The 12,698-nt window shown below is 45.7% G+C and overlaps 1 protein-coding gene across 1 annotated transcript in view; it reads right to left on the bottom strand.

The window, feature by feature from the left end:
- Window positions 1-1,979: 1,979 nt before the first annotated feature.
- Window positions 1,980-12,698, bottom strand: part of Cfap45 (cilia and flagella associated protein 45) — a 35,977-nt gene continuing 25,258 nt past the window's right edge. The window contains exons 10-14 of the mRNA XM_090341612.1: window positions 9,285-9,431; window positions 6,515-6,628; window positions 5,749-5,942; window positions 2,612-2,836; window positions 1,980-2,247 (exon numbers count right to left, since the gene is read on the bottom strand). Coding sequence (XP_090197738.1) covers window positions 2,169-2,247; window positions 2,612-2,836; window positions 5,749-5,942; window positions 6,515-6,628; window positions 9,285-9,431 — 759 coding nt within the window. The 3' untranslated portion in view covers window positions 1,980-2,168. The remainder of the gene's footprint in view (window positions 2,248-2,611; window positions 2,837-5,748; window positions 5,943-6,514; window positions 6,629-9,284; window positions 9,432-12,698) is intronic.

The following is a 12,698-nucleotide window of genomic DNA, read 5'->3' as shown; positions in this document are numbered from 1 at the left end:
TCCACCCCCACTCTGCAGGCTACACTCACAAAGCCTCCTACTGGCTCTTCCACCACTGTCACAGCCTGACCACTTCAACCAGAGGACATCTGCCCCAGAAAGAGTGGGGTTAGAGGGTTTCTAAAAGATCTCCACAGTTGGAGTTTTAGCTGGCTAGCCTAAGACCCCTAACTGCGCTCAACAGTGCCCCATTTTTAAGAACGAGGTTCCTGAATACAAGTCAGGCTGGTTCTAGAAGCCATGGAAACTTACTTAGGAGTCCTAATAAAAAAAATTAATGGGATTGGATGAGACAACCCTAGATAGATCTTTACAATTCCCTCCCCCAACCATCTTTTGCTTGGTCAGAGATTGCTGTATTCTCCCCTTCTCCAAGTCAGAACTTTATTCCTATAATCTATAACTGTCCTGTGTTTAAGGGCTGTCCAAATAGCCTCACTTCTGAGGCTTGGAATCTACAAGGCCCACAGGCTGGCAAGGCAGCATCAGCTTCAATCAGATGACAACCTTGATTTCAACCTGTAAACTTGGGAGTATGGAAGCCCCTTCTTTCCTAGCCTGCCTTCTACAGGGGCCTATAGTTTCCAGCCTTGAGATGGAAAATTTAGGTTGAACTTCACAAGGTTCTTTCTGACTTGGGCTCTGGATCCATCTGGCAAAGTAGGACCTATGAAATAGATGAGGGATCATTCCTTGGTTCCTGCAGGTATGAGCTGACCGATAGTACGCTAGCTGCAAAAGTAAGCCAGACTCCCTAATGACCCAAACATTCCTTCTCCTCTCCTGGGCCAGGTACCACATCTTCTCAAGATTCCTGGACAAAGAAATCAGCTTTCCATAGGGAGTAGGGCTGCAGTTAGGGGTGGTGAGTAGGGATGTTAAGAAAGTTTTTCTGTCCAACAGCTTGTGGGGCTGTGGAGAGTGCACCTAAGGCAGTTCCTGGGGAAGAGGAAGCACAGGAAGCTGCTTGCTGACTCTCCCTGGGCCCCTTGAAAAGAGGACTCTTGCCCCAGGCCCTTGTAACCCAGCGTTGTAAACATTCAGGACGCTCCCAGAGCTGCCTTCTCCTCTGGTGCAGGATGCATGGCAGAAGACAAGACTGGACATTAGATAGGAGAGACAGAGTGAGTCCCCGGGGGCAGGAGAGATAGGGGAGGTGCCACTGGGGTGCTGCTGGAGGAAGGCCCTTTCCCTCCCAATGGGCTCCATCAAGTGGCTGCATCATTGGATGCTAGCACTCCTACAGAAGATGTGAGGGTCCTTTCAAAAGACTTGGGCCCATTCTAAAGCTACCTGAAATTTGGTGAGGGTGGGGGGCAAAACCAGGAGAATAAATAAGAGACTCTCAGGATGGGGAAGCAAGTCTGTTGCAATTTTGGAGTGCCTAGAAGGTACCATGCAGGGTACATGGCAGGTACTTGGTAAGTACCTGAGTAAATGCATGAGTGAAAAGGGAGCAGATTGGGGCCAAGGTGAGGAAATAAACCCAGACAGAAAGGCCATTGGGAAGCCTCACTTATGGAAGGGAGAGAGCTGAGGACTGCTGTGCCACATGAAGCAGGGGCAGCCATGTTTGAGTGAGGAACCCTGGTGGGGATAGGGAAGTTGTTCATGTTAAAATACTACCCAGGGTTGAAGGGTTTCTGGAAAGAAAGCTGAAATAGAATCAGTTATTCCTGTGGTTCGTACACTATTCACTCGCAGATTTGGTCTGAGCTTAGAAAGAGCCAGCTTTGGACAGACCTGAGCCTTCTTACCTAGTTCTGCTCAGCCCAGCCCCATGCCAGCCCTCCTAGAGTGAGTGTAAAGACAAGAGTGTGTTTCAGCTGAAGACCTCAGGACATCACAAAAAGGCCAGGAGACCCCAGTTTAGGGGGAAATATCCTGTGAGGGCACCCTTCCATTCCAGCCCCCAGGGCATCACACAGCCTGCATCTGGATTCCCAATTTCCCTCCACCTTCAGTGGCAGGCCCCACCCTCACAAGAAAGCCAAGATCTTTATTAGAGAAGTAGAATAAATTTAATACGTAACTTTGAAATGTCTAGCTAGGTTAGCAGCAATTCTGAACCATCAGAGACTGGACAGAACCTGTCTCCCAAAAAGCCTCCCCGCCACAGAGGCACACACACACACACACACACACACACACACACACACACACACACATCATTTCACAGAGGTGACTGGCTGGATGTTAGCCTTGCGCTCCGCTTCAATGCAGTACTTCTCAGGAAGGCCTGTGGCTCTGTGGAGAAAACATGGCACAGGTATAAGGAAGATGCTGGCCCGAAAGAGAAGCAGGAAGAAGTAGCTCCTGGGTTTCTAGAACCCAGGAACCTGTACCCACAATCCACCCATCCCCAATCACATTTATGTCAAGGTCCCAGCACACTGCCAAAGAGCTCCCAGAAAGAAAGAAAAACAGAAAGAAACCCCCTCTGGAGAATCTTCAGCTAGATGTCCCCCAGAGCTGAGTCATGTGCCTGGGTACCTGGGCCTGTCTGTCATCCTTGAACACATACTCTGCAATCAGCACGTTGTAAAACTGTCATGTCTCTTTGGAGGAGGGAAGAAGAATGGGGAGGAAAGGACCCCCGCACCCGGGGTACCTCAGCTCTTCAAGCTTTTTCTTCTTAATATCCGCAATGCGTTCACGTCGCTTCTCAGCCTCTTCTTTAAGACGCCGGCCCTCTTCGAAGGTGGCGATCCGGTTTTGCACCTGCTTCTGCTGGTTCTCACGCACCTGGCGCCGGAGCTCGTTGGCATGCTGCAGGCGCCCTGTGGCCCGCTTCTCCTCCTCCAGCCGCTCCTTCTCAATCTGTTCCCTCTGAGCCCTGGAGGAGACACACAAGAGTGGAATGCGCTAGGCCACTCTAGAGACCACAGGCCTCTTCTGCAGCTCAAGGGTCAGCCCCATGTCCTCCAGGTCCCAGCCCTCTTCTGTGGCTCAGGGATCAATTAGCTCAGTGTGGCCGCTGGGTTAGCTCCCTCCACCCACTTGCCAGAACCAGCTTCACGGTCCTGGGACTTAATGTCATGAGCATACTCAGAAGGGTTGGTTTAATGCCCTGTCATGGTATTGAAATTCTTAATAGTTTTTTAATAAGAACTTCCACAGTCTGATTTTACAGTGGGCTCTGCAAATTATGTAGCTAGTTCTACAGCCACGGTTTTACCCTCTGGGAACTGTTGTTCAGATTCTTCCTTTGTACCAGTACATAACTTCCCTCCAGCTTCTTTCAAAACATATTCCTTTTCCCCCCTTCCTTCTCTCCTTCCTTCCTTCCTCTCTTCTTTCCTTCCTTACCTGTCTGAGGATAACAGCGTTAACAAACACCAAGCAAGGAGGAGAAAGCAAAATCTATAAGGCTATGTCTACTTTGGCTGCTAGAAAGAACACAGTGGGATACCTCTTAGTGTGCTATTGATCTGTCTCCCTAAGTTCTTTCTAGAAACCTCTTCTATAAGAATGCTCCATGGACTCTGACAATGAGGAGAAAAAAATTACTAATGGCAACCAAAAAATTTCAAATGAAACATATTCACAAAGGGCATCCGTAATCCTAGATACTCAGGAGGCTGAAATCAGGAGGACTGCTGTTTGAAGGCTGGCTAGGAATGAGCTCATTGGACTCATATCAACCACTAAAAAGCTGGGCACTGTGCCGCATGCTTGTCATCCCGACTAGTCCAAAAGTATAAATAGGAACTCCTCTACGGAGCCTTCCCCATACAGGAAGAGAACTGGCGACCTCTTCTCTCTGTGCCTGAAAACACCAAGTGCCCCCTGTTAGACAGTATTCTCAACAGCAAGAACATTGCCCCTGCATTGACACTATTTTTACCTCCTACTCTTCTGAGCCAAGGGGTGAGTGTGGAAAAGGAGGGCATGCTGCATGTGTTACACACAGCCCCTGGGGATGCACGCAGCTGAATATCCAGATGCACCGGGCTAGGGCAGAGGCATGGAGTCTGGCTGCACAGTAGAATTGGCTAGGAGATTTGAAAGATATTAATGTCTGGGCCTAGAATATTTAAATTTAAATATATGGGCATGGAGGGACATGAGTAATTTTTGAAATGTCCCAAGTATTTTTAAAAACCACTTGGGAGGGTAGACTGACTGGCTCTCCTTAGTTTCAGGCTGAGAGTTCAAGGCATCCCTCTGTCCAGAAGCAGGAAGTCCAAATGTAGGCCATATTGGATGGAATGCGTTTGAAGTAGAAAAGTATGGAGGGATGGCTCCGGCAGAGCAGTCTTAAGAGTGAAGACATCCATCCTCAAAGTCACATGACTTGGAGACACTGGGTCTCGGTACTAAAGCCAAACTTCTCCAAAGGGCTATCCCAGCTTTAATAACTGGCTATTGTGTATGCTTTAGGCAAGCAAAGCAAAGCAGAGACAAATGGGTCAGCAGCAAAAGTAGGACTTTAATTTCATTCCATTAATATTTATTAGTGCCTGCTAAAGGCATGCAGATGTCCAAGGGCATAGAGGCTGGGGAGAAGAGGGGAGATGGGTGGAAGCTAATCTAGAGCCTCTGGGCAGGCTGTTTGGGGCATTTATGAAGCTTCCTTCTTTACCAGGTGGTGTCCATTGACCACAGAAAAGCCCTGAGGGTAGAGAAAGTGACAGGGTGTCACAGACAATGGGAACAGACTGGGGGCCCTAGTCCAATAAAAAAAAAATCAGGAACTCGGGTCTGGCAAAAGACAGAGGTTCTTACAGATCTGTTCTGCCTCTGCTAAGCACATCCTGGGTGGCAAGACATGTTACTACCTGACAGAGTTCCAAGAGGGAGGACTTAAGGCACAGACGTGGAAAGACGGACTCTGTTGTTCAGTGCTACTCATCTGAATATAAATTCTATAGTTTCACATTCCACAAATCCAAATTTTGTTTTGTTTGTTTCCTTTTGGGGGAAAAAATAAATAAATCTGATCTTACAAAAGCTGGACCCAGAACAAAAGGGAGATTTCCCACTCAGGCTAAGCCTAATACTAGAACATCTGACAGGTTAGAGAATAGAGCAGAGAAGGGAAGCCAAGGGGACCTCTACCTAGGACTACTTTCAGGGGAGGCTCACAACAGTGAGCACTGTGAATGCTTAGCTTCTACTCAGGCAGTGGAATTACAGTGAGCCAAGACACAGAACAGAAATAAAAGGATAAACAGATGCCAAACAGGAAAGATGGACCTAAATCTCTAAGACCTCCCTAAGGATGGAGCTTACCTATCTCCAATGTCCTCCATGGTATCCAACACAGAGCTCTGGCCACAGGGGCTCACACCTATTTGTCAAGTCAGTGACAAAGCCTCCCCTTCCCCCCACCGACCCCCTAGAGTCCTGATCCTCAGTGGTTAGAGCTCTTCTGTCTCTCCTAAGTATCTCCTGCTGCAACTGAATCTCTAGTTTGTAGAAAGCTTGAGGAGGAAAGGGAACAGAAGGAACCAGATTTGCACCTTTATTTACATTTAGATTGCTGTAGGATAAAAACCCTCCATAATCCCCAGTTCCTTAGACACTTCCTGGATTCAATTTTCCAATTCTCTAATCAGCCCAAGTGGCTTAGAAATATCTTGGCGGTTCATCTAGTTAGAATCATTGCACCAACATGGTCAAGATGAATACATTGCAAGTCCCAGAAAATTCCTCTCCATCTATTATGGAACACCTCTGCTACAAATGCCTTCATCCTCCTTCCACCCTACTGCAGGCAGGCAAAGGTACCCAGGCCCTTCCTACCGAAGAATCCTGTCAAACTCATCCCGGTCTCGTTGCACCTGGACTGCTAGTGTGTGTTTCTTGAAGGCCACCTGTTCCAGACGAATCTGTCGCAGTTTGTCTTCTATTTCCATCTTTTTCTGGGCGTTTTCTTTTTCCTTTCTGCGCCACTCTCGGTCTGCCACCTCCTGATTGCGCTTGGCCCGCAAGGCATCCTGGGCAAGGGAGGTCACCCAAGAAGCTCAATGTACAGACTAAGTTTCTAGCGCAAGACACCTACTTTTTATAGATTTTACTTGCTCTGTGTTGAAAAGTGCCATAGATTTCTCTAGGTAGCAAATGATGTTCGGAGGGGATAAATGAAATCTTGATGGAAATTTTTGGGTCAGAAGATACCCTGAGGGGTCACCTCATCCTTCTACTCTTCCCTTCACAACTCTTTCCACATTTCTCAAACTCCTGCAGGCACTTCTGCAATTGCTTCTAATTTTAAAAACTGCTAATGATGGAGATGTCACTGTTTCCTCTGGTGACATATTTCATTGGTCAGTTAAGGATGGAAGTTGTTCTTTATATAGAAGCCAGAAAAGTTCCTCTTGACCCTAAGCACCAAATGTTTTATGCCCTCCTAACTGCCACAGGCTTTGGGAGCAGGTCCCATCCCTGCCTCCTCAGACATCTTCTCTTCTATACCTCCAACCCAGGAGGCGACTTTTGAAGCCATCAAAGGAATTGCCAAGGGAGCGTGAGAGGTAGAGAGAAGCCAAGGGGAAGAGGAAGCAGGTACCTGTTCTGCCTGGTAGTCCTGAGCCTTCTCCTGCATAGCCCTGAGGCGGGCAATCTCCTTCTCTTTCTCCTTCCGGAATCTCTCCTGCTCAGCCTCAAATTCTGCTTCTCGAGCCTGCCAGGAAGACAATTCCTTGTGGAATAGTGGTTTTCTTAGCCATAACACAATCTCCGTAACAAACACACTATCCAACATCCCTCCCTCCCTCCCACTTCCTAATTCCTATCTTTTTATTTATCTTTTCCTTTATCCTTTTTCTTTTATCTTTGTTATGACTTTTCTCTTTTCATTATTTATTTTTTTCTTAGTTATAATCTTCAAATAGTTGTAACAAAGGGGTTTCCATTGGACGTGTCTATTCATGTATCCAGGGCTTCCTGATCACCTGATTCCTTTTTCTTAAAGATAAGCAAAAGAAACTTAGCAATGTATAAACATAAAATCTAGCATTTGCAAAAAGCTGCATTCTTTACAAAAGATTCTCCCGTGCATTATTTCCCCCAGAGTGCTCTCACAGTATCTCCCGAGACAGATATTATAGATGAGGAAAATATTTGGAACAAAAGATGCCTGAGTCCAGCTTGCCTGCTCCTTCTACACTTCAGACAACTCTGAGTTCCAAGGCTGCAGTGCCAAGTAACTCCTATGACTCCCGCCTGCCTTGTAAAGCACAGCAGGTGGAGGTTATCTCATTAGTCCCTGGGCAAACAGCCAACCGTGCTTTGGGCAATACCACAGTGGTTAGCAGATACCTGAAGAGTGAACCATTCAAATTAGTCCACTTGCCACTTCACTGAAAGAACAGACATATCCCTAAAGCTTCCTGACCACTATTTCCCAAGTAGACAAATAACACAGGCCATTTGGAAATGTAAACTTTCCAGAAAGAACTTCCTTAGCACTCATTGGTTATAGACAGTGACATGTTACATAATGATGACAGTAACGCACTGGTCCCATAAGATTATATCGCCTCGTCAGCACTACAGCAATTTTGGTAAATTGGTAAATACACTGCGTTATGTTTAACAATCACCCAATGATGTATTTCTCAGACTGTATTCCATCATTATGTGACCTATGACTATAGGGGTGAGGGGAGGGGCCAGTGTCTCATCGCTTCACCAGTCTGGAGGCTCTCCTAGCTCTGCCTGGCCAATGCCCGCTCCTGGATGAAGACAAGACATAGTTCATCCTTCTCAGAAATCTGTTGTGATTTCTCATCATCCCACCGTTCCAGTTCTGCTCCAAGTCCAGGGCTCGCCCAAGAGAGCTCTCCATCTTCACCTGACCTTCCTCAGCGTATATCATGACCACGGCCGGCTGTGTGTGCTGCAGTCAGAAAACTTCTGTGTGATTAGCTCATTAGCGTGGCCTTGACCCAGTCGATGAAACAACTATTGAAGTCCATGTGAAATACAAAGCATTACTCTAGGCACCTCGCCTTGTCTGACACCACACTGAAGAATTCCATGTTTTTAGCCAATCACTGATGTCTTCACATGATTGTTGTAAAGAGAACACACACAGAATACTTAGCACTAGGTCTAGTGCTAAGTGTTCAGTAAAAGCCAATTCTACAGCTAATATTAGATACAAACCAACTGTGGCCCCAATTTTGTATTGTCACTCTATTGCTTGCCCATCCCTGAAATCCAAAAGTCAAAACTAAAACTAAAGCCAATATCTGAGCTATGCTTTCATTTTCTATTGTCTGTATTCCACATGGAAAGTATGTCAAGTATGCCTTTATAAATTATACCTGTACCTTCCTTCCCTTTCATTAACAAGCCCTACTGCGTAGAGAAGCATAGAGGAGTATGATGTGTTTACTGTCACAGCCAGAGCTTCGAAATATGCAAGAGACAAGACTGACACATGAAGAAATTATTTTCCTGTCACTTTGAGTACATCTTCCCATTTTTACATAGACGCATGTTGACTCTAATCATGCGAGGAGCTTTCCTTTGCCCTCCACTCTCCCATCCCCCAACTCCACTCATCTCATCATTCAGCTTTGCCTCAGAATGAGCACATGCATTTGAGCTCCATCCATCCATAACTGCAAATTGCTCTCTGCTCCACCCTGCATTTGTTCTTGTCTGATTTACAGAGACAAGCAAAGGAGGAAACTTGATTTTTCCGACATTCCACATTCTTTGCTTGTTGCTCGATTAGAGGAGTTTTTACAGGAAATTTAAGGGACAGCTGATTCGTGGTTACAGAGCTATCCCAGCCATGAGGAATCCACAGAAATGTCACTCTTGGCCATGCACAGCTATCTGTAATCATAGCTACTCAGGAGGCTAAGCTCTGAGAATTACAGTTTGAAAACAGCCCCAGCAGAAAAGTCCGTGAGACACCTCCAATCAACCGCAAAACGCTGAAAGTTAACATGTGACTCAAGAGGGAGTGAAATGAAAAAGGCAAGTGTGAGGCCCTGAGTTCAAACTCCAGTACCAGCAAACACACAAAAAAGTCACTTTGCCAACTGCTTTTTGTTCTCTTCCTTCCTGGGTATGATGTTCATGAAAGCGCTAATGAAGATATCATACCCATGAGGTACCCTTCCTGGGCTACTGCCTGCTAGTGAACACATGGTCTGGCCAAAAGGAAGAGACTAAGTCAGGCTCTCTTACTACACATGCATTGCATGCAGCATGTAGCTGTGACGACCATCCCTTGGAATTTTCTTGTGTCCAGGCTGCCTCTCCTCTTTCAGATGCCAATCTTGGCCTGAGGACCCAGGCACGGGAAGCCAAGCCCTTACCATCTTCTTCTTGGTAAACTCCATCACCATCTGGTCTGCCATCCTCTCCTGGGCCATCCGTTCTTCTTTCTGTCTCTGGTTTTCCTCGTTGATGCGCTTGATCTCTGCCTGCATCGTTAGTTTTTCTTGGTGCCTTCGTTCTAGCTCCTGAAAGCAAAATGAAAAGAACCTCAGGGTTGAAGAACATAAACAGCTGCTGTACGCTAAGACAGAGAGTCACAACGGAAACCAAGAGGAAATAACACACTATGTACAGTGCAGCTCCACTATCAGCCCCTGATGACGCTGTTCTCTCAATAGTGGTCAGTGACTCTGCCACCAAATGGACCCATTCCAGTCTATATCCAGCTCAGCTCTGTGCCTCTGCTGACCCTGCTGAGCACTGTAGATGCTCTTAAAATTCTACTCTGTGTCTCCTATGTGCCAGGCTACATCCTAGAACTGTGGTTTTCATTTCCTTCCCTCCTGAATCTCACACTTTCAATCTCTGTTCAGTATGATTAATAAAGAAACAGGCCCAGAAGTGGTATTATGGCTCAAGTGGTAGAGCTCTAGCCTTGAGAAAGCCCAAGGAGAGTGGTCAGGCCCTGAGTTCAAGGCCCCGGACTGGCAAAAAAGAAAAAAGAAAAGAAACAGGCCTGGGATACAGAGCAGTAGTACAGCACTTAGCTAGCATGCACAAGGTACTGAGTTTGAGTCTCCCTCAATCATATTCTCAATCACAATGCTGAATGCTGGATGGGAGGGGAGGAGGGAGGAATCTTAATACATTGTTTAGTCCTATTGACCTCAAAACTAAAGAAACTACTGACCCCTGATTGGGGGCACAAGTCTAATTGTGTAATATTTGCTTAGTCTTCCACCTGTTGTTTTCTAGTTTGGTTTTAAGTACTTGAGGTATGACCCAGACCTTTGTTTTTAATTAATTATTTCTTTATTTGTTTGTGGCAGGTTTGAACTCTGGGCCTTGTATTTGTTAAGTAGCCACTCAACCACTTAAGCCCCACCTCAGCCCTTTTGTTGTTTAATTATCTTTTAGATAAGTTCTCATTTTTGTCAATAGGCCAGCCTCAAATGGATGTCCTCTTAAGTATGCCTCCTGTATTGCTGTGAACACACACACACACCTATACACATATACCACCACATAAGCCATGATGGTTGGCTGTATTTTGCTTTTGAGATAGGGTGTAACTTTTTTCCTAGGCCAGCCTCCAATTCTTGGCTCTCCTGCCTCCACCTCCCAAGTAGATGCGATCACAGACATGTGCCACCATGCCCAGTTGGTTTTGTTGTTTTGGTTGGTTCATTGGATTTCTAGGGAACTGAAGAACTTCTGCCATTTTTAAAGCCCTTCAAAGCAGCCTAGATAAATTCCCTTTCCACTTCATCTTTGCTAGCATGGTAGGAAGAGCTGTTTTAAGACAGCATGGTAGCACTAAGGCTGGGAAGACACTGTGCTCTCCCTAAACCTGCCTAGAAACTTCCTACTGTAGGCAATGGCTATTGGCAGATACAGGCCACTGGCATGCACCAGGTTAATGGTGTTGATTCATTGACTCCAGGAGCTTCCCAGCAGGCCCCCCATACCCCATAATCTAGTTAGATTTCTCATTCTGTTTCTTATCCCCTTCTCTGACTACATCTCTCTCCTATCCCTTTCTCTCTCCCCATCTCTCTGACTTTGTCTCTCCCTCTCTTCTCGTGAGCCACGAACTGACATGTCTCTCTATCTTCTTTTCTCCCTTAGGCCACTTCTCAAGCAGTTCCCAAGGCTACATGCATGCCTGTACATGTGTGTGTGCGTGTGCGTGTGCGCGCACACACACACACACACACACACACACACACACACGACTGTCATGCCACTCCTCACACTGAGCCATGCACAGCAGCTGCTCTAACAACCTTCATAATTATGTCTGCCGACCTGTAGGATGCTTCTCAGCCCTGTCACTCACCACCATCCAATGTACTGGTTAATGACAATTCAATCATACATAAAACGTGAGTAAGAAAGGGAAAAAATAAAAATTAAAGAATATGCACTCCATAAGCAAAATAGCACCAGGGATGGGAATGTGGCAGGGGCAGGGGGATGGGGGGATCAGATAAATTCCAACACAGGGCACTCATTAAAGCACCTGGCCTAGATGCTTCAAAATATCAGTTTCATAAAAATAATAAATATGGAATGGAGGCATTGAGGTGCAGGTGCAATTACATAGGAAAACAAACTTCTCTTTGTTACTGAGGTTTAAACTCAGGGCCTTGCATTCATGCTTAACTTCTTCCAGTCAAAGCTGGCTGCTTATTGGAGATAAAAGTCTCACCAACTTTTCTACTAGGACTAGCTTTAAATAGCTATCCTCAGATCACAGCCTTCTAATAGCTAAAATCACAGGCATGAACCACCTGATAGAAGAATAATTTCTAATGTTCTGCAGTGACAACAATTAAATATATTTTCCAAGCCAGCTAGTACAGATGACTTTGAATGCTTCCAACACAAAGAAATGATTCATACTTAAGATGATAGATGTGCCATTTACCCTTACCCACTACTTATACATTGTGAACACACAGAACTAATCACACTGTGTCTTAAAGTCACAACTAGTATGTGTCAATTAAAAGTAGAGATATTGCTAGACGTGGTGGCTCACACCTGTAATCCTAGCTACTCAGGAGGCTGAGATCTGAGGATCAAGGTTGAAAGCCAGCCCTGGCACCAAAAGGACCTGAGATTCTTATATCCAATTAACCTCTAGAAAATGGGAAATGGGGCTTGGCTCAAGGGTAGGGCTGTATCCTAGAGCTGAAGAGGTCAGGGACAACTCTCAGGCTGAGTTCAAGCCCCATGACCCACAAAAACAAAACAAAATAAAGATGTTTTTAAAAATAAGTGTTTCAATAAAGACACTTAAACTGAATGAACTAAAGAAACTTAGCTGAACGCAATATGCAAATCCTTCCCCCTACCTCTGGTTGTGGGGCTTAAACTCAGTGCCTGGGTGCTGTCCCTGAGCTCTGTACCACTTTGAACCACAGTGTCACTTCCTGTTTGGTAGTGGTTAATTGGAGATAAGAGTCTCATGGACTTTCCTGCTTAGGCTGGCTTGGAACCAAGATCCTCAGATCTCAGCTTCTTGAGTAGCCGTGATTGCAGGCATAAGCAATCTCTCAGTGTGCAAATCTCTATTGGAGTGTGGTTTGGAAAAAAGAAAATGGTTACCAAGTATAATTTGAGAACACTGCAAAAATGTGAATATAGATGAAATATTGGGTAATATCATGGAATCACTAGATTTCTTTGGTGGAAGGAGTGCTGATAATATTCTCCACAGGTAAGAGTACCCTTATTCCACAGAGACCCAGGCATTTAGAAGCATTAAGTGCCAAGTATCAAGATGT

The sequence above is a fragment of the Megascapheus bottae genome, chromosome 10, assembly GCF_031878675.1.
Source record: "Megascapheus bottae isolate mThoBot1 chromosome 10, mThoBot2.hap1, whole genome shotgun sequence".
In the NCBI taxonomy this organism is placed as follows: domain Eukaryota; kingdom Metazoa; phylum Chordata; class Mammalia; order Rodentia; family Geomyidae; genus Megascapheus; species Megascapheus bottae.
This window is presented reverse-complemented; position numbering and strand designations above follow the sequence as displayed.